Source organism: Muscardinus avellanarius, assembly GCF_963383645.1.
Source record: "Muscardinus avellanarius genome assembly, chromosome: 2".
Classification (NCBI taxonomy): Eukaryota; Metazoa; Chordata; class Mammalia; order Rodentia; family Gliridae; genus Muscardinus; species Muscardinus avellanarius.
Genome location: NC_137787.1, coordinates 99,194,574 through 99,220,363, shown reverse-complemented (window position 1 = coordinate 99,220,363; position 25,790 = coordinate 99,194,574). Strand labels below are relative to the sequence as shown.

General features: G+C 42.7%; 1 protein-coding gene across 1 annotated transcript in view; it reads right to left on the bottom strand.

Annotated features, from left to right (window-relative positions):
- Window positions 1-25,581, bottom strand: part of MCM6 (minichromosome maintenance complex component 6) — a gene marked incomplete at both ends in the record, with an annotated part of 49,472 nt that extends 23,891 nt beyond the window's left edge. Inside the window, 8 exons of the mRNA XM_080689803.1 lie at window positions 2,045-2,186; window positions 7,569-7,719; window positions 10,550-10,695; window positions 11,335-11,500; window positions 13,224-13,473; window positions 16,823-16,933; window positions 21,101-21,247; window positions 25,475-25,581. Coding sequence (XP_080545929.1) covers window positions 2,045-2,186; window positions 7,569-7,719; window positions 10,550-10,695; window positions 11,335-11,500; window positions 13,224-13,473; window positions 16,823-16,933; window positions 21,101-21,247; window positions 25,475-25,581 — 1,220 coding nt within the window. The remainder of the gene's footprint in view (window positions 1-2,044; window positions 2,187-7,568; window positions 7,720-10,549; window positions 10,696-11,334; window positions 11,501-13,223; window positions 13,474-16,822; window positions 16,934-21,100; window positions 21,248-25,474) is intronic.
- Window positions 25,582-25,790: the final 209 nt, after the last annotated feature.

Sequence of the window (25,790 nt, the reverse complement as noted above, 5' to 3'; positions counted from 1 at the left end):
GGAGGTAGAAAGTCCTTGAGTTCAATTCCTAGAAACTCACCCCAAAAAGAAAAAAAGAAAAGTGCTTATGATAGCTTGTAAAAATAAGCAAAAATTGCTAAAGTGGTACTCATTTTGAAAAAATTAGCATAAAATATCTCACAACATTGCTTTTGGAAAGCCTCCCAAGTAACTAATAAGTAGTAGAGGCTTTCCTCGAACTGTGATCCTCCTACCTCAGCCTCCCGAATGCTGGGTTTACAAGTGCCTGCCACTTTGCCCCTAATTCTCCTCAATTCTCTCTTTTTTTGTGGTAGTGGAGGATGGAATCCAGGGGCTTTTCTACCTCTGGGCTATACTCAGACCTTTTTTATATTTTATTTGGAAACTGGGTTTCACTAAGTTGCTAAGAGCCTCACTAAGTAGCCGAGGCTGGCTTCAAACCTGTGCAATCCTCCCAAGCGCTGGGATTACAAGCGTGCATCACCACGCCTGGCCCTAATTCTCTTTTATGGAAGATTTTCAATAGTTCTCAGAGGCAAAAGGAATGATACATCTGATTTACCTTCAACTAAGAGCAAAACTAAAAATATATTAAGATACATAATGTACTTTTATGTAACATCTAAACTGCAAACCTCAGTGATGACTGCTCAAGTGCGAGTCACCATGCCTGGCCTGTTTAAGAATCTTAAAGATGTCTGTAGTTGGGTGCATATTTGTAATCCTAGTACTTGTTGGCTGAGACAGGAGGATCACTGGTTCAAAGCCAGCCTTGGCAACTTAGGCTTCCAGAAAACTAGTGAGAACTTGTTTTCAAATAAGAAGTAAAGTTGGGCTAGGAATGTAGGTTGGAGGTAGAATGCCTCTGGGGTTCAACTCCCAGTACAAAAAAAAAAAAAAAAAAAGCCAGCCAGGTGTGGTGGCGCACACTTGTTAATCTCAGCATTCTGGGAGGTTGAGACTGGAGGATTTCAGTTTGCAATCAGCCTCAGTTATTTAGTGAGGCCCTTTGCAAATTAGCAAGACTCTGTTTCAAAATAAAGAATAAAGCTGGGCGTGGTGGCGCACGCCTGTAATCCCCACACTTGGGAGGCGGAGACAGGAGGATCGTGCAGGTTTGAAGCCAGCCGTGCTGGCTTAAGAGAACCTGTTTCCAAATAAAAAGGTATAAAATGGGTCTGGGACCATAGCCCGGAGGTAGAAAGGATTCCAGAAACCCCAATACCATACACACAACCCCCCCCAAAAGAAAACAAAACAAAATAAAGAATAAAAAGTAGGGCTGAAGGTGTAGCTTGGAGGTAGAATGCCCCTGGGTTCCATTCCCAGTACCACAAAAACCCACAAACAAACAAACAAACAAACAAAAAAACCCCAAACCCCCAAATATATATTCATCTAGTCAAAGATTTTGTACGGTTGAGTGTGGTGACATAAGCTTGTATTCCCAGTATTTGGGAGGCTGAGACAAAAAAAATTCCAGGTTTGTGGCCAGCCCCAGCTACTTAGTGAGGCCCTTTGCAGCTTAGTGAAACTGTTTCAAAATAAAGAATAAAATAATAATAATAAAAAATAAAAAAAGCCAAGAGTGGTAGTGCACACTTGTAATCCCAGCATTTGGAAGGCTGAGACCGGAGGATTGCAGTTCGAGGACAGCCTCAGCTACTTAGTGAGGCCCTCTGCAACTTAGTGAGACCCGGTTTCAAAATAAAGAACAAAATAAAGAATTAAAAAAAAAATAGGGCTGGGGCATTGTTTGGAAATAGAATGTCCCTGGGATCAATCCTAAGTACCACACACACACAAAAAGATTTTATACAAAGATTATATATAAAGATATAAAAGATTAAGAGTTCTTTGTAGTATTAGAAGCACAGGCAATTTTCACACATTTTAACAATTTGTCAAGTGTTGTTATGTCCTGTTTATTTAAATAGAATTATATACGCGCAGGTTGTAATGTGTACTCTTCCCACTCTAGTAGAGCCACACTGACTGTACTTTTGGTAGCACAGCAAGCCTGGTACTACACATAGTATTTTTCCTGTACTTCCTCACTTACTTGAGAAACTGGCTCTTAGCTGTACTTGGGTCACCAACAATGCAAACATTTATGTCTCCTCGAAGAGAGGTCCCTTCCCCTGTTGTCTTTGGAACGCCACCAAAGAGCATCAGCAGAACACCCCGTTTTACTTCATCATTTCCTGAAATTAAAAGAAGTTATGGATGAAAAACGTTTTTTTTTTTTTTGGTGGTACTGGGGTTCCTGGAAGCCCTTCTACCTCCGGGCTACACTCCCAGACCTATTTTTACATTTTTATTTGGAAACAGGGTCTCCTAAGCCAGCGCGCGCGGCTGGCTTCGAACCTGCGCGATCCTCCTGTCTCCGCCTCCCAAGCGCGGGGATTACAAGCGTGCGCCACCACGCCCGGCTGAAAAACGCTTTTTTGACATGAAGTAAAACAATTCCAGAGGGAACTAAAGACATGTTTACCAACCAAAAGGCAGAAAGCTGAAGTAAAAATCTTGATCCTTCTCTGCAGACCTATCCAGCTACTGTTCCAGCACTTCTCCCAACATCTCTACCCATGGCTCAGCAACCTAACAGCTCTTCCTTGGCCTTACACTCTATGTGTACATAAAGCCTTTCCCAATCCCTCAGACTCCAAGTAGAACTTCATAGTTCACTATAAGTGAACTGTGTCTACACCACAGCCTACCTGAGTTGTTAGTTCTTTAGTGGTGTTAGGGATTAAATCCAGGGCTTTGTGTATGCTAGATAAAATCTCTAACCTGAGCTGTACCTCCAACCCATTTACTAGTTCGTTCTTTCTTTTTTTGGTGGTATTGGGGGTAGAACCCAGGGGTATTCTACCTCCTAGCTATACCCCCAGTCCTATTTTCTTTATTCTTTTTTTTGAAATAGAGTTTCACTGAATTGCAAAGAGCCTCACTAAGGAGCTGAGGCTGTCCACGAATTGCAATCCTCCTGTCTTAGCCTCCCAAATGCTGGGATTACAAGTGTGTGCCACCATGCCTGGCTTTTTTGCTACATCTTTTCTTTCTTTTTTTGTGGTACTGGGGGTGGAACCCAGAGGCTTTCTACCTCTGGGTTATACTCCCAGACCTATTACTTATTTTATTTGGAAACAGGGTCTCACTAAGGTGCCAAGAGCCTCACTAAGTAGCTGAGGCTGGCTTTGAACCTGTGCGATCCTGTCTCAGCCTCCCAAGTGCGGGGATTGCAGGCATTACAAGTGTGCGCCACCACACCTGGCTTGCTACTTCTTTTTAATGGCAGTTCTACCTTTCTATCAAGTTTGAGAACAAAGTCCAGACATTTCTTTGATGTCACCTACAGTGACAGCACTGAATAAATGCTAATTGAACTGATATGGATTAAATAAGATACAGATTTCAGTTTATAGCTATTTCAAAGAACTATCCATCATCCACTAGATGGACCCCAGAGGCCATTTATCTCTAGGCTACATCCCAGCCCTATATTTTATTTGGAAACAGGGTCTTGCTAAGACTAAGTGGCTGAGAATGGCTTTGAGCCTGTGATCATCTTGCCTCAGCCTCCCAAGTACCGGGATTACAAGTGTGCACTACCACATCTAGCTTGAAAACATACTTTTTTATTTTGAACCTGTGCGACCCTCCTGTCTCAGTCTCCCAAATGCTGGGATTATAGTCATGGGCCACCAAGCCCAGCTTTAGTCTTTTTTATTTTTGAAACAGGGTTTCAGAGTTGCAAAGTATTCGCTAAGTAGCTGAGGCTGTCTGCAAACCAAGATGCTCTGGTCTCCGCCTCCCAAATGCTAGGATTACAAGCGTGCTCCACCACACCCGGATTTAAACAAGTACTGCGCTATTAAAAAGCCATTTGTTTTGATGTGGGTTGATAATATGGTATAATGTATTCATGAAATTTGTACCTATTCATTTGTACACTTTTTTTTTTTTTGTGTGGTACTAGAGATGGAACCCAGGAGCATTCTACCTCCAAGCTGTACCTCCAGCCCTATTTTTTATTCTTTATTTTAAACTGTGTCTCACTGAATTGCAAAGGGCCTAAGTAGCTGAGGCTGTTTGCGAATCACGATCCTCTGGTCTCAGCCTCCCGAATGCTGGGGCGCCACCACGCCCAGCTTGTACACACTATTTAAAAAAATCAGCTTCTAAATGAAACACAATAAAACTATCTGTGCTGAAATTTGGGGAATGTTTAGTCTTTAAAACAAGATTAATAACCACTGGTTATATCTATGATTAAAAAGTACTTATTTTGGTTTATTTAGATAATAATGCTACAATTGCTGGAAATGAAATGAAATATCTTACGTATTAGCATTCTATGAATGCATTGGACCTAAGCAAATAAACATTTTGTACACACACCCACGCACCCACGCACGTGCACACACGCGCATGCACACATGCACGCACGCACACACACACAATTTCCCTCCTGTGGAACTACTAAACTTCAATTCTACCAAGTGGCAGGCACAATTTATATAAAATAATTTATATGTAAATTATTTCTTAAAAATGGAAATTAGACAGGTATGCTGGAGCACACCTGTAACTTAGTGTGCTCAGTAGTACTCAGGAGGCTGAGACAGGACTCTGGGTTTGAGGACGGTTTCAGAAACTTAGTGAAGCTCTCATCAACTTAGCAAGACCATTTCCAAATAAAATATAAAACAGGCTAGTGGGTCAGGTGTAATGGCGCACGCTTGTAATTTCAGCATTTGGGAGGCTGAGACAGGAGGATTCGGGTTGGCAGACAGCTTCAGGTACTTAGGCCCTTTGTAACTCAGTGAGACCCTGTTTCAATATAAAGAGTAAAAAATAGGACTGGGGATGTAGCTCAGAGGTAGAATGCCCCTGGGTTCCATCCTCAGTACCATCCAAAACAAACAAACAAACAAACAAACAAAATAAAACAAAAAACCCCCAAATAACCAAAAAACCCAAACCAAAACAACAACAACAACAACAACCAAAAAAAAAAAAAAAAAAAAAAAAAAAAAACAGGCTAGGAGGTAGTCTGGAGGTAGAATGCCTCTGGGCTCCATCCCTAGTAAGACAAATAAATAAATAAATAAATAAATAAATAAATAAATAAATAAATAAATAAGCAAGCCAGCCAGGTGTGGCGGTGTGTGCTTGTAATCCCAGTATTTGGGAGGCTGTGGCAAGAGGATTGCGGTTCGCGGACAGCCTCAGCTACTTAGTGAGACCCTGTTACAAGATAAAGAATAAAAAATAGGGCTGGGGTGCAGTTTGGAGGCAAAATGCCCCAGGATTCAATCCCCAGTACTGCAAAACAAACAAACAAACAAACAAAAGAATAAAATAAAAACAATTAAAAGTTGAACACGAGGCATTTCTAGCTCTGAGCTACACCACCAGCCCCTTTTATTTATTTATATTTTTATTTTTGTGGTACTGGGGATAGAACCCAGGGTACTTTTATCTACGGGCTACCCTCCCAGACCTAGTTTATAACTGTTTGATAACAGGGTCTCACCAAGTTGCTAAGACCTTACTAAGTAGCTGAGGCTTCAAATCTTATCTTCCTTTCTCAGCCTCCCAAGTACTGGGATTACAAACGTGTGCCACCACGCCCCAGCTTATTTTTTGTTTTGTTTGGTGGTACTGGGGTTCCTGGAAACCCTTCTACCTCCGGGCTACACTCCCAGACCTATTTTTATACTTTTTTATTTGGAAACAGGGTCTCTTAAACCAGCGCGGCTGGCTTCGAACCTGTGTGATCCTCCCGTCTCCGCCTCCCAAATGCGGGGATTACAAGTGTGTGCCACCATGCCTGGCTATTTCTTGGTTTTTGAAACATAGTCTTACTAGATTTGCTGAGGCTGGCCTCGAATCTGTGTTCCTCCTATCTCAGCCTCCCAAGTACTGGAATTACAGGTGTGTACAAACATAGCCCATTATGGTGGTTTTTCTATATTCCATAAAAAAAAAAAAAAAACCTTCAGTGGTAGGGGGCCCCTGAATTAGTTCACCAGTACCACACAGTCACACACAAAAGACAAGAAACAACTCTCCAAAAATTCCTCAATATTCCTCATTTTAAAAGATGGAACTAGCTGGGCGTGGTGGGGCATGCTTGTAATCCCAGCATTTGGGAGGCCGAGACCAGAAGATCATGGTTCGCGGACAGCCTCAGCTACTTAGTGAGGCCCTCTGCAACTCAGTGAGACCCTGTTTCTAAATAAAATATAAAATAGGTCTGGGAGGGTAGCCCGGAGGTAGAAAAGTCCCTGGGTTCCACCCCCAGTACCACCACCAAAAAACTCCAATAACAACCACCACCATTACCACCACCACCACCACCAAACAAAAAGAATATTAAAAAAAAAAATAGGGCAGGTGTTATAGCTCGGAGGTTGAATGCCTCTGGGTCCCATCTCCAGACCCGCAAAAAAGAAAGAAAGAAAAAAAACAGGGCAGGGGGTGTAGCTCGGAGGTTGAATGCCCCTGGGTTCCATCCCCAGACCCACAAAAAAAGAGATGGAACTCAGTTTTCCTCTTGAATGGGGAGTAGACATGGTGACTTGCTTTTCTGTGTGTGTGTGCGCACGCGTGTGCTACTGGAGACTGAAGAGGTGTTCTAACTCCAAGTTACACCCCAGCCCTATTTTTTTTATTCTTTATTTTGAAACAGAGTCTGAACTGAAAGGCAAAGGGCCTCACTAAGTAGCTGAGGTTATCTGTGAACTCGGATCTTCCTGCCTCAGCCTTCAAAATGCTGGGATTACAAGTGTGTGCCACCATGCCCGGCCCTATTTTATATTTTGAAAAAAGGTCTTGCTAAATTGCTGAGGGTGGCCTTGACCAGACAGAACTTCTAGCAACAAAGTCAGGGAAATATGAAAGAAAATGTCAAAGGCATAGATAGTACATAACTCAAAACATCATGAAGTCTCTACCTCTGAAAATCAAAAAGGAAATCAAGACCAAATTAGTTTAGCATACTGCAATATAGTTATGCACAGTTCTACCAAAAGGTCAGGGGAAAAAAAACCCAACCTTTTCTTTAAATTATGGTTAAGTGTAAGCTGGGCACACACGTGGTAGTACACACTTGTAATACCAGTACCTGGGAGGCTGAGATGGGAGGATCACAGGTTCTTGGAGAGCCTCAGCTACTTATAGTGAGGCCACCCACAACTTAGTAAGACCCTGCTTCACTAATATGTAAAAAATAAAAAACAAAGCTGGGGGGTATAGCTTGGAGGCAGAATGTTCCTGGGTTCAATCCTCAGTACCAAAAAGGGGGGGGGGTAAAATGTATGTAACACAAAATATGCATTGAACAACAACTCTCCATTTTTCCCAGTTCCCAAGCTTGATAAACTCTACTTTGTCTCTATGAATCTGTCTATTCTAGGTACTTCTTGTAAGCAAAATCACTGTCCTTTGTAAACGATCCCTTCGAAACCCACTAAAAAGCTTTCATGATCTGATTTATGTGCATTGAAAAACTTACTTCTTGCTCTTTATTAATTAGTATTTTGATTTCTGGTTTATGCCACAAATAGAACTCTTACCATGTATGGTAGGAAACAGGCTAGTACAAAGATTGTGGTACAGATTTTTATCTTGACTCATTTCAAACACTTTCTCCCACTCCTTCACAGTCATTTGGTTCTTAATGCTCTCAGCTGTTTGTTCCTCATCTCTGAGCTCTTTCCCTCCAAACTAGAGAAATGAAAGGAAAAAAAAAAATTAGTACAGAAGCAGCACAAACAGTGTAAAGGAGAAGAAATTTTAAAGTAGTTAAGTCTTGCCAGGCATGGTGGCACACGCTTGTAATACCAGCATTTGGGAGGCTGAGACTGCAGGATCGCGGTTCACAACCTGCCTCAGCTACTTAGTGAGGCCCTCTGCAACTCAGTGAGACTCTGTTTCAAAATAAAAAATAAAAAATTGGGTATGGGGTGTAGCTCGGAGGTCAAATGCCTCTGAGTTCCATCCCCAGACCTGCCCAAAACAAAAAACAAAACAAAAAACAAAAAAAAAAAAAAAAGAAGAAAAAAAAAAAGTAGTTAAGTTTTCACTTAATCAAAATACTTAAGAGTTTGTCATAGCTGGGCGTGGTGGTATACACCTGCAATCCCAGGAGGCAGAGGTAAAAAGATCAAGGATGTTAAGACCAGTGTGCAGAACACCTTGTCTAAGAATAAAAACTAAATGGGCAGGGTGTAGTAGCTGGGAAATAGAATGCCCCTGGATTCAACCCCAATACCGATTAAAAAAAAAAAAAAAAAAAAAAAAAAACTTATCATTTATCCAGTAAGTTAAAAATAACAGTTACCACCATTGTTTTAGATTACTCTAAGCCGGGCGTGGTGGCGCATGCTTGTAATCCCCGCGTTTGGAAGGCTGAGACAGGAGGATCGCGCAGGTTCGAAGCCAGCCTCACTACTTAGGCTTTCAGCAACTTAGTGAGACCCTGTTTCCAAATAAAATATAAAATAGGTCTGGGAGTATATATAGCCCGGAGGTAGAAAGCCTCTGGGTTCAACCCAAGTACCACCATAAAAAAAAAAAAAAAAAATTTGAAGAAACACCGGGTGTGGTGGCGCATGCTTATAATCCCCATGCTCAGGAGGCGAAGACCGGAGGATTGCTCAGGTTCGAAGCCAGGCTCTTTGCCTTAAGAGACCCTGTTTCCAAATAAAATATAAAATAGGTCTGGGAGTGTAGCCCAGAGTTAGGGTTCCATCCCCATTACCCACCCCCCAAAAATAAAGGAAGCCAGCTGGGCGTGGTGGCACACACTTGTACTCCCAACATTTGGGAGGCTGAGACAGGAGGACTGCAGTTCACAGACAGCCTCAGCTACTTAGTGAGGCCCTCTGCAACTCAGTGAGACCTTATCTCAAAATAAAGAATAAAAAAGAGAGCTGGGTTGAAGCTCAGAAGTAGAATATCCCTGGGTTCCATCGTCACTACCACAAAAACAAACAAACAAACAACAACAAAAAGAAAGCCAGGCATGTAACTCAGGAGGCTAAGTTCGGAGGATCGCAGTTTGCAGCAGACAGCCTCAGCTACTTAGGTCCTTCACAACTCATTGAGACTCTGTTTTGAAAATAAAAAGACTGAAAAATAGGGCTGGGGATGTAGCTTGGAGGTATGATGCCCCTGGGCTCTATCCCCAGTACCAAAAAACAAAAAACAAAACAAAAACAACGAAGGATCTGGGGCATGCTTGAAATCCCTGTACTGGGAGGCTGAGACAAGAGAATTACAGATTATCCACCAGCCTCAGATGCTTAATGAGGCTATCCACAATTTAGTGAGATCCTGTTTCAAAATAAAAAATAGGACCGGGGTTAGTGAGGACAAACTCAGTGAGACCTTGTTTTAAAATAACGAATAAAAAAACAGGGCTGGAGGTATACCTCAAAGGTAGAGTGCCCCTGGGTTCCATTCCCAGTACTGCAGGGGAGGGAAAAAAAAAAAAAGAAAAAAGAAAAAAAAAAAAAGGACTGGGGATGTAGCTTGGAGGTAGAATGTCCCTGGGTTCAATCTCCAGCACCACAAAATAAATAAATAAAACTGAAGGATCAAATTTCAATCCAGAGCCAGCTGTGTTTCTGTACACTTGTAATTCCAGTACTTGGAAGGCTAAGACGAGAGGATTGTGTAGGTTTGAAGCCAGCCAGAGCTACTTATTGAGGCTCTCAGCAACTTAGTGAGACCCTGTATCAAAATAAAATGTATACAATAGGTCTGGGAATGTAGCTCAGAGGCAGAAAGACACCCTGGGTTCTATCCCCCAGTACCACAAACAAAACAAACAAACAACGACAAAACAAACAAACAAACAAAAACACACACATACAAATAAATAAATAAATAAATAAAAAGAAACGAAATCAATTCAACCCCCAACTTTTTTTTTTTCCCCAGTACTAGGAATTGAACACAGGATCATCCTACCTGAGCTATACCAAGCCCTATTTTTTTTTTACCCCCCCGACTAGGAATGGATCCCAGGGGGGCATTCTACCTCTGAGCTGCACCCCAACCCTATTATTTCTTTATTTTGATACAGAGTCTCACTGAGTTGCAAATGGCCTCTCACTAAGTAGAAGCTGAGGCTGTCCGTGAACTGATCTCATCTCAGTCTCCCAAAGGCAGGGATTACAAGCGTGCGCCACCATGCCCAGTTGTAAGATCTATTTTTTATTTTGAAACAAGGCTAAGTTGTGGAGGGCCTAAGTAGCTAAGGCTGCCCTACCACCTGTGATCCTCCTGTCTCAGTCTCCCAAGTACTGGGATTACATGGTGTGTCACCATGCTCAGCTCTCAACCCCCTTTTAATAAGTGACTAGATAACTCATGTATTTCAGATGCAAAGCATGAAGCTTTGTGGCAGCTCAGGGGAAGTTTTTCTTAAATTCTGGCATTTTATTAAGATATATCCTTAGGACTGGAGATGTATGGTGCTTGCTGAACAAGTGTAAGACCTTGCATTCAATTCCCAGCACTATAAAATAATAATACACAGTGGACTTACCCTTGGGTTGGTTGGTGCAACACAACAGGCAAGGAACACCAGCCTATAAGACAGGTCCCTAACACCCAGGGCCCGGAGGCCTCGAATGCCTTCTGTCTCATATCCATCAACACCACTGACACGGGAATTAGTTTCTGCACGTGCTCCTGAAACATTAAATGACAGGTTGTTTCACAATTGAAAAGAAAATTTTTTCCCCCGTACTAGGGGTAGAACTCAGGGCCTTTCTACTTTCAAGCTATACCCCCAGCCCTATTTTTTATTCTTTTTTTTTTTTTTTTGTGGTACTGGGGTTCCTGGAAGCCCTTCTACGTCAGGGCTACACTCCCAGACCTATTTTATATTTTTTTATTTGGAAACAGGGTCTCTTAAGCCAGCGAGGCTGGCTTCGAACCAGCACGATCCTCCCGTCTCTGCCTCCCAAGCGCGGGGATTACAAAGCGTGTGCCACCATGCCCGGCTATTTTTTGTTCTTTATTTTGAAACAGGGTCTAAGTAACTGAGGCTGTCTGCAAACCCCTGATCCTCCTGTCTCAGCCTCCTGAATGCTGGAATTACAAGTGTGGGCAACCATGCCAGGCTAACAATTCAAATATTATAGGTACCGAACACCTGTACTTCTCAAATCACAGCTATAAGTCCTATTTTCTAAAGAAAGATCACTGTTTTATTCTCATCATACTTCCTTGCTCACCCTGATAGGTAACCAAAAAGATCAGGTAGATGTGAGAAGCTAGACAGTTTTGTTAGTTAAAATTGCTAAATTTGAGCTATAGATTACTGACCTGGTGTGCTAAGTTTGGAGACATCTGGCACAACAATCAGTGTCCCTGTAAAGTCACACTTGTCACCAGCCTGAGCTGATTCTACAGCTTCAGCCCTTAAGATCACTTCTAAACTGCGGGGGATACTTCCTCGAGGAAGCTCAGCTTGAGTCTCTTGAATCCGAACCTATAACAAAGAGAAACAATCAAGTATAAGAAGAGATCCCTGTGTTTGATCTAAATTAAATGCCATAAAGCTGAGTGTGGTGGCACGCATTTGTAATCCCAGGTCTTGGGAGGCCAAGACAAGAAAACAGCAGGTTTGTGGTCAGCCTCAACTATTTAGTGAGGCCCTCCATAACTTAGTGAGACCCTGTTTAAAAAAAAAAAGGGCAGGGATGTAGCTTGGAGGTCGATAGAATGTCTCAGGATTCAATCACCAATACTGCAAAAAAAAAAAAAAAAAAAAAAGGCTTTATTGCTGGGTGTGGTGGCGCACACTTGTAATCTCAGGGCTTGGGAGGCTGAGACAAGAGAATGGCAGGTTTAATGGTCAGCCTCAACTACTTAGTAAGGCCCTGTGCAACTTAGTGAGATACCATTTCAAAATAAAGAATAAGAAATAGGATTGGGGGTGTAACTTGGAGGTAGAATGCCCCTGGGTTCAATCCCCACTATCACAAAACATAAACAAAACAAAATAAAACAGCTGGGTGTGGTGGTGCTCACTTGCAATCACAGTACTTAGGAGGTAGAGAAAGGAAGATCACAAGTTTGTAGTCAGCCTCAGCAACTTGGTGAAGCCCTTTGCAACTCAGTGAGTCCCTGTTTCAAAATAAAAAGTAAAATAGGGCTGCAGGTGTGGCTCAGAGGTAGAATGCCTGAATTCATTCTCCAGTACAAAAAGAAACACTTGTAATCCTAGTCTTGGGAGGCCAAGACAGGAGGATTTAAGCTCTCTGGGCCGCATATCAAATCCTCTCTCCGATCACCTCCAGTCTGGCTCTTCTTCAATCACTGCTTCCAAGCTCACTTGTCCTTTTACTAGGCTTTCCTCCTCCTATCCATCAATCTGAAGCCTTACATTAACAAGTTGCTTCCTTTCCAAAGTTCTTACTCATTATAAGAATCACCCCCACCCCCGTACTGGGGGATGGAACCCTAGGGGCATTCTATCTCCGAGCTACACCGTATGAGCTACACCGTATTCTTTTTTTGGTCTTTTTTGGAACTGGGGATCGAACCCAGAGCCCCACACCTGCAAAGCAGGTGCTTTGCCACTGAGCTACATCCCGGCCCCTACACCGTATTTTTTTATTCTTTTTTTTGGGTGGTACTGGGGTGGAACCCAGAGGCTTTCCACCTCCAGGCTATACTCCCAGACCTTTTTTTATGTTTTATTTGGAAACAGGGTCTCACTAAGTTGCTGAAAGCCTCATTAAGTAGCTGAGGCTGGCTTCGAACCTGTGCGATCCTCCTGTCTCAGCCTCCCAAGCGCGGGGATTACAAGTGTGCGCCACCACACCCGGCTTTTATTCTTTATTTTGGAACAGAGTCTCACTTGAGTTGCAAAGGGCCTAAGTAGTAGCCGAGGCTGTCTTTAAACCCGATCCTCCTGTCACAGCCTCCCAGATGCTGGGATTACAAGTGTGTGCCACCACGTCCGGCTTTTTTAATTTTTTAAATAGGGTTAAGTTGCAGAGAGCCTCACTAGGTGCTGAGGCTGGCTGTGAACCTGTGATCGTCCTAAACCTCCCATGTACTAGTGCAAGTTACCACACCCAGCTGTAATCACTTTTGATGATGTGCAACTTATATAAAAATTGAATTTGACATCTAATAAGTTATTGCAAGGGTGCAGGAGTGAATTATGAGCAGAAAGTGAATCTGATCTAAACAGAAACAAATACCTTCTGAAAATCAACAAATCTTGACTTATTTGTATCCAGCAAGAATCTCCTTCTGTTGGCACAAACTGGATTTCGGCAGATGTTTGGTTGTGTGTATTTGAACTGCTGTTCTACATCTTTGATCACCGTCTGACAATCTAAGCACAGGAAAGTTCCGCTCACGAGCTCTGGGTGAACTGGGTGAGTCCTCACGACCTGCCCACTGATTCGAGTGAGTAAACCAATTCTGGATGATGTGAGTTCCCGAATCCTGTTTAAAGACAAAAGTCCCATTAATAAATACCCATTTCCCAATTTGTTAGTTTGGGATATCAAAGTTTTATTTTTATTTATCTATTTTTTGGTGGTACTGGGGATGGAACCCAGGGGCCTTCTACCTCTGGGCTATACTCCCAGACCTATTTTATATTTTTTATTTGGAAACAGGGTCTCTTATCTCTCAAGCCAGTGGAGCCTGGCTTTGAACTCGTGCGATTCTCCGGTCTCAGCCTCCCAAGCGCTGGGATTTCAAGCATGCGCCACCACGCTTGGCAAAGTTTTATTTTTTTAATGAGGGTAATGATAATAAATTTTCCTTTTTAAAAAAATCAAGAGATGCCAGGCGTGGTGATGCACACTTGTAATCCCAGTGCTTGGGAGGCTGAGACAGGAGGATCGGGCAGGTTTGAAACCAGCCTCATCTATTTAGTGAGGCTCTCAGCAACTTAGTGAGACCCTGTTTCCAAATAAAGTAAAAAAGAGGTCTGGGAGTATAGCCTGGAGGTAGAAAAGCTCCTGAGTTCTACCCCCAGTACCACAAAATAAATAAATAGACAATTTTAGTCTGTATGCCCATTACTAAATTAGACAACATATTAAAATTTACTAAAAAAACCCCCTAAAGGCACCAAATAAATTAAAATTAATAGAATGACCCTATTTTTGTTTTATATGCAAACATTTTTGCTTATCTATAATGTGACAAAAGTAGTTATTACTTTTCTAACAAAATCATAGAAAAAAATTTACACTCAGAAGTTCAGAAACACTTCCTTTACTTTACAAACCTCTTTATGAAATAACTTTGTAATTTTTAGAGCAATTTGGGGAATTTAAATTTTCAAAACAAAGCCGGACATGGTAGTGCATGCTTATAATCCCAGTTTTTGGGAGGCTGAGACAGGAGGATCACAGTTCGCAGCCAGCAGCCAGCCTCAGCCATGTAGTGAGGCCCAACTCATTAAGACCCTGTTTCAAAATAAAGAATAAATTATAGGACCGGAAGTGAAGCTCTGAGGTAGAATGCTCTGGGGTTCCACCCCGGTACCGCAAAAAAAAAAAAAAAAAAAAAAAAAAAAAAAAAAAAAAAAAAGCCAAGCATGGTGGTGCACACTTGTAATTCCAGCAGTTGGGAGGCTGAAACAAGAGGCTTGCTGTTCATGATCAGCCTCATCTATTTAGTGAGGCCCTTTGCAACTGAGTGAGATCCTGTTTCAAAATAAAGAATAAAAAATAGGGCTGGGAATGTAGCTCAGAGGTAGAATGCCCCTGGATTCCATCCCCAGTACTGCAAAAACAAAACAAAACAAAACAACAACAAAAAACAAACCAAAAGCCAAACAAACAAACAAAAAAAACTTCAATTTCTTTCAGTAAACTTACTCTTGAACTGGTAAAGATGTTTGAAAGTTAAACATTTAAACTTTAAAATATAGTCTAACACTTGAATTTCTGCAATGTTTTTATATTTTTGCACTTGACCAATCCCCCAAACTTCTTCTCAAAAAGGTGCCCCAAACTGTGGCAATCTTAAGCATCTGATTCACTCCACTTACTTCCCAAACCATCCCCAAAGAAAACCACGTTTCTCCAAAGCCAAAATTTTGTGTAGGTGAGACTTTTCAAAAAGTCAACCTTCTACAAAGCTAGGCATGGTAGCACATGCTTGTAATCTCAGCATTTGGGAAGCTGAGATTGGAGGATTGCAGTTTGTGAACAGCCTCAACTTCTTAGTGAGGCTCTCTGCAACTTAGTGAGACTCTGTTTCAAAATAAAGAAAAAAAATAGGGCAGGATGGGTAGCTTGGAGGTCAAATGTCCCTGGGTTCCATCCCCAGACTCAACGCCCCCCACCCCAAAAAAGTCAGCCATCTACAAAATTTTTATGTAAAACACCATTTTTTCCTCCTGGTATTATACTTACTTTTATGAATCTGAGGATAAAACCCAGGGCCTTGTACAGGCTAAGTGTGTGATCCACCATAAACAATATCCCAGCTTTCTATATTTTACAACATTAATTTACACATGATCAAGATAGGCATGGTGGCGCAGGTTTGTAATCCCAGCATTTGGGAGGCGGAGACAGGAGGATTGCGGTTTGCAATCAGCCTCAGCTACTTAGTGAGGTTCTTTATAACTCAAGTGAGACCCTGCTTCAAAATAAATAAGAAAAAATAGGGCTGGGTATGTAGTTTGGAGGTAGAATGCCCCTGAGTTCAATCCTCAGTTCCGCAAAAATAAAATAAAATTATACATAATCTTTTATAATTGTATCACTATTAATTATGAAACAGCAAAAGTCTATCTTTTGCATGATTTAGGTAGAAAACCTAAAAGCCAAAAGACTTTACTTGCTGGGCGTGGTGGTGTAGACTTGTAATCCCAGTACTTGGGAGGATGAGGCAGAAGGATCTTAAGTGCATGGCTAGCCTCAGCTACTTAGGCCCTCCACAACTTGGTGAGACCCTGTTTCATTTATTTATTTTTTCGGTAGTACTAGGGACTGAATTCATTTTACCTCTGAGATATACCCCCTAGACCTATTTTTTATTCTTTTTTATTTGGAGACAAGATGCAGATGGCCTCACTAAGTTGCTGAGGCTGGCTTTGAACCTGCAATCCTCCTGTCTCAGCCTTCCAAGTACTGGGATTACAAGCGTGGGACACCACACCTGGCTGTGGGACCCTGTTTCAAAATAAAGAATAAAAAATAGGGCTGGGGTGTAGCTCGGAGGTAGAACGTCCCTGAGTTCAGTGGCTAGGAGTTGAACCTATGGGCTTTCTACCTCTGAGGTACAACCCCAACCCTATTTTATTTTTATTTTGAAACAGGGTCTCATTAGGTTGATGAGTCTCACTACTAGCTGAGGCTATCCTCAAACTTGTGATGCTCTTGTCTCGGCCTCCCAAAGTTCTTGGATTACAGGTGTGTAATCCCACAGGACCACTATGCCGGGCCCCAAAGACTTTTGAGGCCTAGCAAATTGTGTGACATTACAGCCAAATAACTGCAGATCTAAGCAACCTCTCAACTTCTCTGCCTGCCAACCAAGTCGCATCTGTATATTGGTGTATTTTTTTTCTTCTAAAGAAAGGGTTTTGCCGGGCGTGGTGGTGCACGCTTGTAATCCCTGCGCTTGGGAGGCTGAGACAAGGGGATCACACGGGTTCGAAGCCAGCCTCAGCTACTTAGTGAGGCTTTCAGCAACTTAGTGAGACCCTGTTTCCAAATAAAATATAAAAGAGGTCTGGGAGTATAGCCTGGAGGTAGAAAGCCTCTGGGTTCCACCCCCAGTACCACCAAAAAAATAAAAAAAGAAAAAAGAAAGGGTTTCTTACTTGTGTCTGGTAGGAAGGTCCTGGAATGCAACATAAAAATCCTTGGCAAGAGGGATTTCTTTTCGGTCTTTGACGAAGGTTTTCAAGGCTCGGCACAGGTAAGGGTAGACTCTGAAAAACAAAAAAAAAGTCTAATGACATCTTAAGAGTCCTACCGAGGATTCCTTCCCTTTTCATGCTTGTCAACAGCTGAGAAAAAGCAATTTTTGCTTCTACAAGTTTAAGAGCCTTTCAATCTTCATATATCTCCCATCACAAGTAAAAGCACCAAAGACAAAATGCTATACCTCAGTATCTATTATCTTTAATACTTTAGCACATGTTGCAAACCACTTCTCTATCCAAAGTGGTACCTGACCCATCACTTGATCAATCTTATGCTCAATACTGTCAGTTTTCTATGGGCCAATTACAGACTCGTAAAGCAGCTTCCTGTTTATCATGTTAAGCCCTTCTATTAATTTTTTTTGTTTCACTCTTGGTTGATTAAAAAAAAAATGACAGGGAAGCAATTTGTATACTAATGTGAGAGTAAGTTGACACATACTATTTTTTTTTTTTTTGGTGGTGGTACTGGGGTTCCTGGAAGCCCTTCCACCTCTGGGCTACACTCCCAGACCTATTTTTTTTTAAAATATTTTTGAAACAGGATCTCTTAAACCAGCGCAGCTGGCTTCGAACCTGCGTGATCCTCCTGTCTCCGCCTCCCAAGTGTGGGGATTACAAGCGTGTGTGCTACCACGCCCGGCTTTTAATGGAATATCAGAAGATGGGCGTGGTGATACACACTTGTAATCCCAGCGCTTGGGAGGCGGAGACAGGAGGATCGCAAAGGTTCAAAGCCAGCCTCAGCTACTTAGTGTGGCTCTCAGCAACTTAGTGAGACCTTGTTTCCAAATAAAGTATAAAAAGAGTCTGGGAGTATAGTCCGAAGGTAGAAAAGCCCCTGGGTTCCACCCCCAGTACCACACACATACACACACACAAAAGAAATAAATAAAAATACATGGAGTATCAGTCACCTTTATTTTATTTTTGTGGTACTGGGGATGGAACCCAGGGACTTTCTACCACCAGGCTACAGTCCCAGACCTATTTTATATTTTATTTGGAAACAGGGTTTCACTACGTTATTGAGAGCCTCACTAAGCTGCTGAGAGCCTCACTAAGCTGAGGCTGGTTTCAAACCTGCACGATCCTCCTGTTTCAGCTCCCAAGTGCTGGGATTAGAAGTGTGCACCACCATGCCGGGCCAGCACACACTCTTTGATTGGTTAGACTGAAGCATGTCTTTTTTTTTTTCTCTTGTGGGCATTCTACTGAGGGGCATTCTACCTCTGAGCTACACTCCCAGCCCTATTTTATTTTTTATTTTAAAACAGGGTCTAAGTGGATGAGGCTGGTCTCAAACTTTCTGTCTTAGCCTCCCAAGTCCTGGGATTATAGGTGTGAGCTTTCACGTGTGTCCTTTGATTTAAGATCCCAATACTTGCCAAAGTTTGGTTGATTTAACCAGTAGGATTTGAAAGCCCTGTGGGAAAAAAGTTACTTTCAGGAAAACTGCTACATTGCTACATGGCTTGTACACAAGTTATGGCACAGGTGATTCTACTTCAGGCCTAATTTTTCTACTTTTCTCACCTGTCAGTACCACAAGTTTTGATGGTTTTGATGATTGAACCCAGGGTCCTGCACTTGGTAAGCAAGAGTGGTCCATCAGTGAGTTAAATTTGTAGCCCTTTTAAATTTCCCAGACAAGATCTAAGTTGTCCAGTCAGGCCCTGAATTTGCAATCATCCTACCTCAACCTTCTAAATAGCTGGGATCATAGGCATGTGCCACTGCACTCAGCTCAACTACTTTTGGTCAGCTGTGACTTGAAACACTGAGACAAGCCCTCTGTCTCTAATCCACCAGGAAAATCACATACTGTGCCTCCTTACCCCTGGGTCTTCACTTCTTTTATAACTGTCCATAACTAAAAGAGACAAGTAACATTTGCTTTGGAAAGTTTTAATGGTCAACCAAAGATATGACCAGACTGCTGAGCTCACTGAAAGCAGCTTGTTCTTCCAAATAAACATTCCTGTTTCTTGCCAGATACTTTGCTTGCCAAACATTGTCAAGGATCTTCTGCACATCCTCAATGGTTTCATTGCTAACTGTTATCTCAACAACTTTCTGTAGTTGTTCTGCAGTTTACCCGTTAGCCATCACCTCAACTCCCTGCACATTTACCTGTTATATAGGTCTCCTTAACATTTACCAGTTAAGCATCGCCTCCCAGACTCTCTGCACGTATGGAACAGTGTACAAACCTCTACCTTCCCCCTTTAGCATGGCAATAAAAAGCCAGGCATGGTGGCCCACGCTTGTAATCCCAGCATTCAGGAGGCTGAGACCGGAGGATCACGGTTCGTGGACAGCCTCGGCTGCTTAGTGAGGCTCTGTTTCAAAATAAAGAATTAAAAATAGGGCAGGGTGGGGGGTATAGCTCAGAGGTTGAATGCCCCTGCCTGGGTTCCATCCCCAGACCAGGAAAAAAAAAAAAAAAAAAAAAAAAAAAAAAGCAGCTATGGGCTAATGTCAATGTCCAACAGAGCCTTCGCCTAAAAGTGAGCTCCCCTGGGCGGCCCCTCTGTCTGGATTATTCTTTTCCTCTTGGGTGCACTGTGGATGGTACCAACACACAAAGCACTTACTTTAACCTGACTATATAGATTGTCATTTACCAGACAAATATTTTTGGACAGAGATGTCATAAGTGAAAACAAAATAAGAACCTAAAAGATTAAGTATGTCTAATCATAGTATTCCTATCCAATAAAACCAATGACTTATTAAATATTTTCAAAGAATTTTATGGGACATGGAAAAATGTTAATTAAAAAAAAAAAAGAGCAAGATGCCCTATCTGCAGTTAATTACATACACAAAAAGACATCAAAATGTGATTAGATCTTTGCAAAATTCTGTACTTACAGACTTGAGAGGCTCTAGGAATTGTTTTAATAAACCTGGTGATGGCAGTTATCGAAGAGTGATATTATATCCAGGCATGATGTGACACACAATTGCAATTCTAGTACTTGGGAGGCTGAGATAAGAGGACTGCAGTTCACAAACAGCCTCAGCTTCTTAGTGAGGCCTCTGTACCTTAGTGAGCCCTGGTTTCAAAGAGAAGAATAAATATAGAGCTAGGGGTGTAGCTCGAAGGTAGAATGCCCTGAGATCCTTTCCCAATGCCACACACACAAAAGAGATGATATGAGTCTCTGTGCTTTAGTCTATTTTCTAAAATATAGACATAATTACTTTAAAAAAAAAAAAAAGTACTGGGGATTGAACCCAGGGCATTCTATATCCAGGATACATCCCTAGCCCTTTTTATTTTGAAATAGGGCCCTGCCAAGTTGCTGAGGCTTGACTCGAACCTGCAATCTTCCTCTCTCAGTCTCTCAAGTACTGAGATTATAGGTGTGCACCATCATGTTCAGCACAGTATTTTTTATAATCAGAAAAAAAAAATCCCACAAAACTTTAAGGGGGCAAAAACATCATTACAATAAATATATCCACGGGCTGGGCACAGAGGTGAGTGTTGTAGTACCAGCTGCACAGGAGGCTGGAGGAAGAAGACTGCTTAAGTCCACAAGTTCAAGGTCTGTCTGGGCAACAGTGACTTCCCATCTCAAAAACAACAACAAAAAAGATAGCCCTGGTGGAAAACTAGGACCTACTCAGACATTTCCTAAAAGCATCTATTCCTGGGGGTAGAATGATCAAATAAACGACACACTAAATGCCTGACACAAAGTGACTCTTGGGAAACCTATCTAGAAAGCAAAGGTAATATCTGCAGGTCAAAAAAAATTGGGCGACATAAAGCTTAAAGCTATACTAAAAAGACCACTGGCTTTATTAAAGGGCTTCTCACAGAAGGAAATAGTATCTGTGACAGTTCTTCTTTTTTAGTGTGTGGTACCGGGTACTGAACCCAGAAGTGGTCTACCTCCAAGCTACACCTCCAGCTTTTTATTTTTATTTGGAAACAGGGTCTCGCTAGGTTGCTAAGAGTCTTGTTAAATTGCCAAGGCTGGATTAGAACCTGTGATCCTCCTGTCTTAGCCTCCCAAGTACTGGGATTACAATGCCAGTGAGCCACCATGCCCAGCTGTGATAGCTATCCTTCCAACTCAAAAGTGAACACTTCCAGCCTAAGAAAATCTGGCCTCCCACACTCCCTATGCAAAGTATAGAAGATTAGTACATCCATACCTATAGAATTCTTCTTGAATGGTGGTCGAAAGTTGTTGGTTAAATTGCTCCAGGTCCACAAAACTCACAACCAATGTGTTTCTCTCAGGACGAATTAGCTCCTCTGCTAATTGCAAATACTTAATTTCTCCATCACTGCTCTGGAATCTGCAGATACATGTAAGTCAAATTTAACAGAGAAAATAGGCAATAAAAATAAAAACCGGAATGCCTGATAATTCAGTATACTGGTTAAATACCATCAGCTTTACAGTCAAACAGGTGCATATTTAATAATTCTGTAACTTGTGGTAAGCCACTTACCTCTCTACACTTCCTTCTTTATTTTCATATTTTTTGTAGTACTGGGGATTGAACCCAGGGGCATTCTATCTCTGAGCTACATTCCCAGACCTTTTTATTTATTTATTTATTTTTGTTTTGAAACAGGGTTGTGTAAGCCAGGTAGTGATGCATGCCTATAATTTCAGTACTTGGGAGTACTTGGGAGACAGGAGGATTGCAGGTTCATGGCCACCCAAGCAAGTAGTAAGACCCTGTTTCAAAATAAGTAAATAAAATAAAAATAGGGTTGGGGTGTAGCGCAGAGGTAAAATGTCCTTGAGTTCAACCCCAGGTACCTCACCCACACACAAAGAGTCTTGCTAGCTAAGTTGCTGAGGCTGTCCTTGAACTTGTGGTCCTCTTGTCTCAAGATCACAAGTTCCTCCCAATCCTCCCAAGTACTGAGATTACAGATTTATGCCATTTATGCCCAGCTCCTTTTTGCCTTTTTTTTTTTTTGTGATACGGGGGGGGGGGGGGGGGAGAAATGGAACCCGGGGATATTGTACCTCTGAGCTATATCCCCAGCCCTATTTTATTCTTTATTTTGAAACAGAGTCTCTCTGGGTTGCAAAGGGCCTAAGTAACTGAGGCTGTTCACAAACCTGGATCCTTCTGTCTCAGCCTCCAAAATGTTGGGATTACAAGTGTGTGCCACCATGCCCAGCTCTTTTTGCTATTCTTAGGAGCAGAAAAAAGTGATTAAGTGATCACCTTATTTAATCAAATTGCTGCAAAGATTAATGAGAGAATGTCTGTACAGAGATTTGCAATGTCTGGAATACTGGATAAATTGAGTTTTTGGATTTTAACCTCAATTTCTTGATTAATCTTCCACTCAACACATTTTTTTTTTTTTTTTTTTGGGCAGTACTGAGGACTGAATCCAAGGGTGCTCTACTATTGATAATGCTACACTCCCAACCCCTATTTTAGTTTTTGAAACTAAGTCTCACTAAATTAACACATCCTGTTGGCCTTAATCCCATGACCCTCCTGTCTCAGCCACCCAAGTACTAGGATTACAGGTATACTACCATGCTTGGCTAGCAAATAGTATTTTTAATATTTGTGGTATGTATAATTAAGGTCAGAAAACATATTGGGAGCTGGAGGTGGTAGTACACATCTGGAAACAAGCTACTTTGGATGTTAAGGTAGGAGGATCACAAGTTGGAGGCTAACCTCGCAACTTAGCAATACCCTGTCTCAAAATAAAAGGGATGGGGGGTACTTGGGAGGCTGAGACAGGAAGATTCCAGGTTTGTGGACAGTCTCAGCTACTTATGAGCGAGGCCCTCCACAACTTAGACCCTGTTTCAAAAAGAATACAATAGGGTTGAGGTTGGAGCTTAGAGGCAAAATGCTTCTGGGTTCAATCCCCAGTACTGCCCCCCCCCAAACAAAAAAAACCGATGAGGATGTAGATCAGCTCAGCACTTACCTAGGTTCCATTGAAACCATAGAATATGTGCAAAGCACTATGCCAAAAATATTTAAAACTGAAAATGGCAGTGTTGTTCCTGCTCCACGGTTGATATTCATAGTTGACAGACATGTAAACCATTACGAGGGAAGAAAAATGTTCCTAACAAGTATATGAAATAGGCTGCTGTGATATAAATTCTGTCTAAGAGCCGGGTGTGGTGGCGCACGCTTGTAATCCCAGCATTTGGGAGGCTGAGGCCGGAGGATCATGATTCGCGGACAGCCTCAGCTATTTAGTGAGGCCCTCTGCAACCCAGTGAGACCTGGTTTCAAAATAAAGAATAAAAAATGGGGCAGGGGCTGTAGCTCGGAGGTCAAATGCCCCAGGGTTCCATCCCCAGACCCGCAAAAAAAAAAAAAAAAAGAAAAAAAAATTCTGCCTAAGGAACATCTAGAAAAGATTTTTATCCAGCTGGGCATGGTGGCAGACACTTGTAATCCCAGCATTTGGGAAGCTGAGACAGGAGGATCATGGTTCGCAGACAGTCTCAGCAACTTAGTGAGGCCCTCTGCAACTTAGTGAGACCCTGTTTCAAAATAAATAATACAAAATAGGGCAGGGGGTGTAGCTTGGAGGTCGAATACCCTTGGATTCCATCCCCAGAGGGCCCCCCCCCACACACAAAAGATTCTTATGTATAAAGAGGACACTAAAATTCAGCCTTGAAAGACTTTAAAATTTAAATTTATTTCATCTCATCTTAATTTTTCTGGCACTGAGGAATGAACCTAGGGGCATTCTACTTCTCTGTTATACCCCTGGCCCTATTTTAAAAAATATTTTTAGTTTTAAAGAAATAGGGTCTAAATTGCAGATGGACTGAGTGGTCGTCTGGGATAGGGAAAGGGGCCAACAAGGAGTTACTATTTTAATGGGTACAGAATTTGTATGCGAAGTGTTTTAGACATAGATAGTGGTGACAGTTATGCGAGTGAATTCAGTTCATACATTTTTTTTTGGCAGTACTAAGGATTGAACCTAGGGGCATTCTACCTGAATTACACCCTCAGCCCTAGATTTTATTATTTTTTATTTTGAAACAGGGTCTCAATAAGTTGTGGAGAGCCTAAGTGGCTGAGGTTGGCCTCCAACCTGCGATCCTCCTGTCTCTGCCTCCCCAGTACTGGGATTACAGGTGTGCACCACCATGCCTGGCTAGTTAATGCACTTTCTACTGCACACTAAAAATTGGTTAAAATATTAAGTTTTGTGTTAGGTATATATTTCACTTGTTTTCCCCCTGGTGGTACTGGGGATTGAATCAGGGACACTAGCTCCAACCTACATCCCCAGACCTATTTTATATTGAGCCCACGGGTGTTTTACCTCTGAGCTACACCCCTAACCCATTTATATTTTGAAACAAGGTCTCACTAAATTGCTTAAAGTCTTGTTAAAGCTGACCTCGAATCTACAAACCTCTTGTTTCAGCTTCCAAAGTACTGGGACTCCAAGGCCTGTGCTATCACACTTGGTTTATATTTTACAATTTAAACATTTCATTTCAGTCAGGCATAGTAGCACACACTTATAATCTTAGTATTTGTAAGTCTGAGTCAGGAGGATCACAGGTTCAAGGATAGCCTCAGTAAGTAGTAAGGCTCGCCACTAGTGAGACCCTGTTTCAAAATAAAAATAAAATAGCTGGGTGTGGTGGTGCACGCTTGTAATCCCAGTGCTTGGGAGGCTGAGACAGTAGGATCGCACAGGTTCAAAGCCAGCCTCAGCTACTAAGTGAGACTTTCAGCAACTTAGTGAGACCCTGTTTCCAAATAAAGTATAAAAAAGGTCTGGGAGTATAACCCTGAAGTAAAAAAGCCCCTGGGTTCCACTCCTAGTACCACACACACAAAATATATATATATATATATATATATATATATATATATATATATATATATATATATATATATATATATATATATAAAAAGCTCTGGGGCTTGTAGCTCCAAAGTAAAATGCTCCTGGTAACAATCCTTAGTAACACACACACGCGCGCGCGCGCGCACACACACACACACACTTTAGCCTGGCACGATGGCCCACACATATAATCCTAATATTTGGGAGACTGAGACAGAAAGGCAGGTTCGAGGTCAGCCTCAGCAAACTAGGCTGTCCGCAACATAGTAAGACCATGCTTAAAAAAAAAAAAAAAGGACTGGGGTGTACCTCTGAGGCAGAAAGCCCCAGGGTTCAATCGCCAGTACTATTTAAAAGAAAGTTTCATGGGAAGGAGTTGTGGGGCCAGGAACTAAGAAATGGAGCGGCGCGCGTGTGTGTTTCCGATACTCCTCGCAGGACGGGGAGCGCCCCTGCCGTGCAGCTGTCAAGCCGCAGCGTCCCCGCCCGCACTGGCCCCGCGCGGGCCCCGCGCTCCTCCCGCAGCCTCGGCTTAGCACGCCCCGCGCGGGCACACACCGGCGGGCGAGCGAGGCCCGCGCCCAGGGCCGCGCCGGCTCCCGCGGCTCCGCGCCCGGCGCAGGCGGAAGCGGCGCGCGCCCCCCGGTTCCCGAGCCCGCGCCGGCCCCCGGCTCCGCCCGGCCCGCGCGCCGACTTACTCCTCCAAGAAGTCCAGGAACAGCTTCTGGCACTTCTCGGCCACCTCGTCGCGCACTTCTACGTGCTGGCTGCCGGCGCCCGGCTCGGCTGCGGCCGCGAGGTCCATGGCGGCCTGCTGCTGAGGGGCCGCGCGAAACCGCCACGAGTCGCTTCTCCCCCAAGACCGCGGCTTTGCGCGCGCCGCTTCCGCCCCGCCTCCTCTCCCGTCCGGAACCAATCGTGGCGCAGGAGCTCCGAGATTTCGCGCCAAACTTGCCCAGTAAACGGTGGCTTTGCCCAGAGCCCCGCCCACCGAGTGGAGATTTCGCGCCAAAT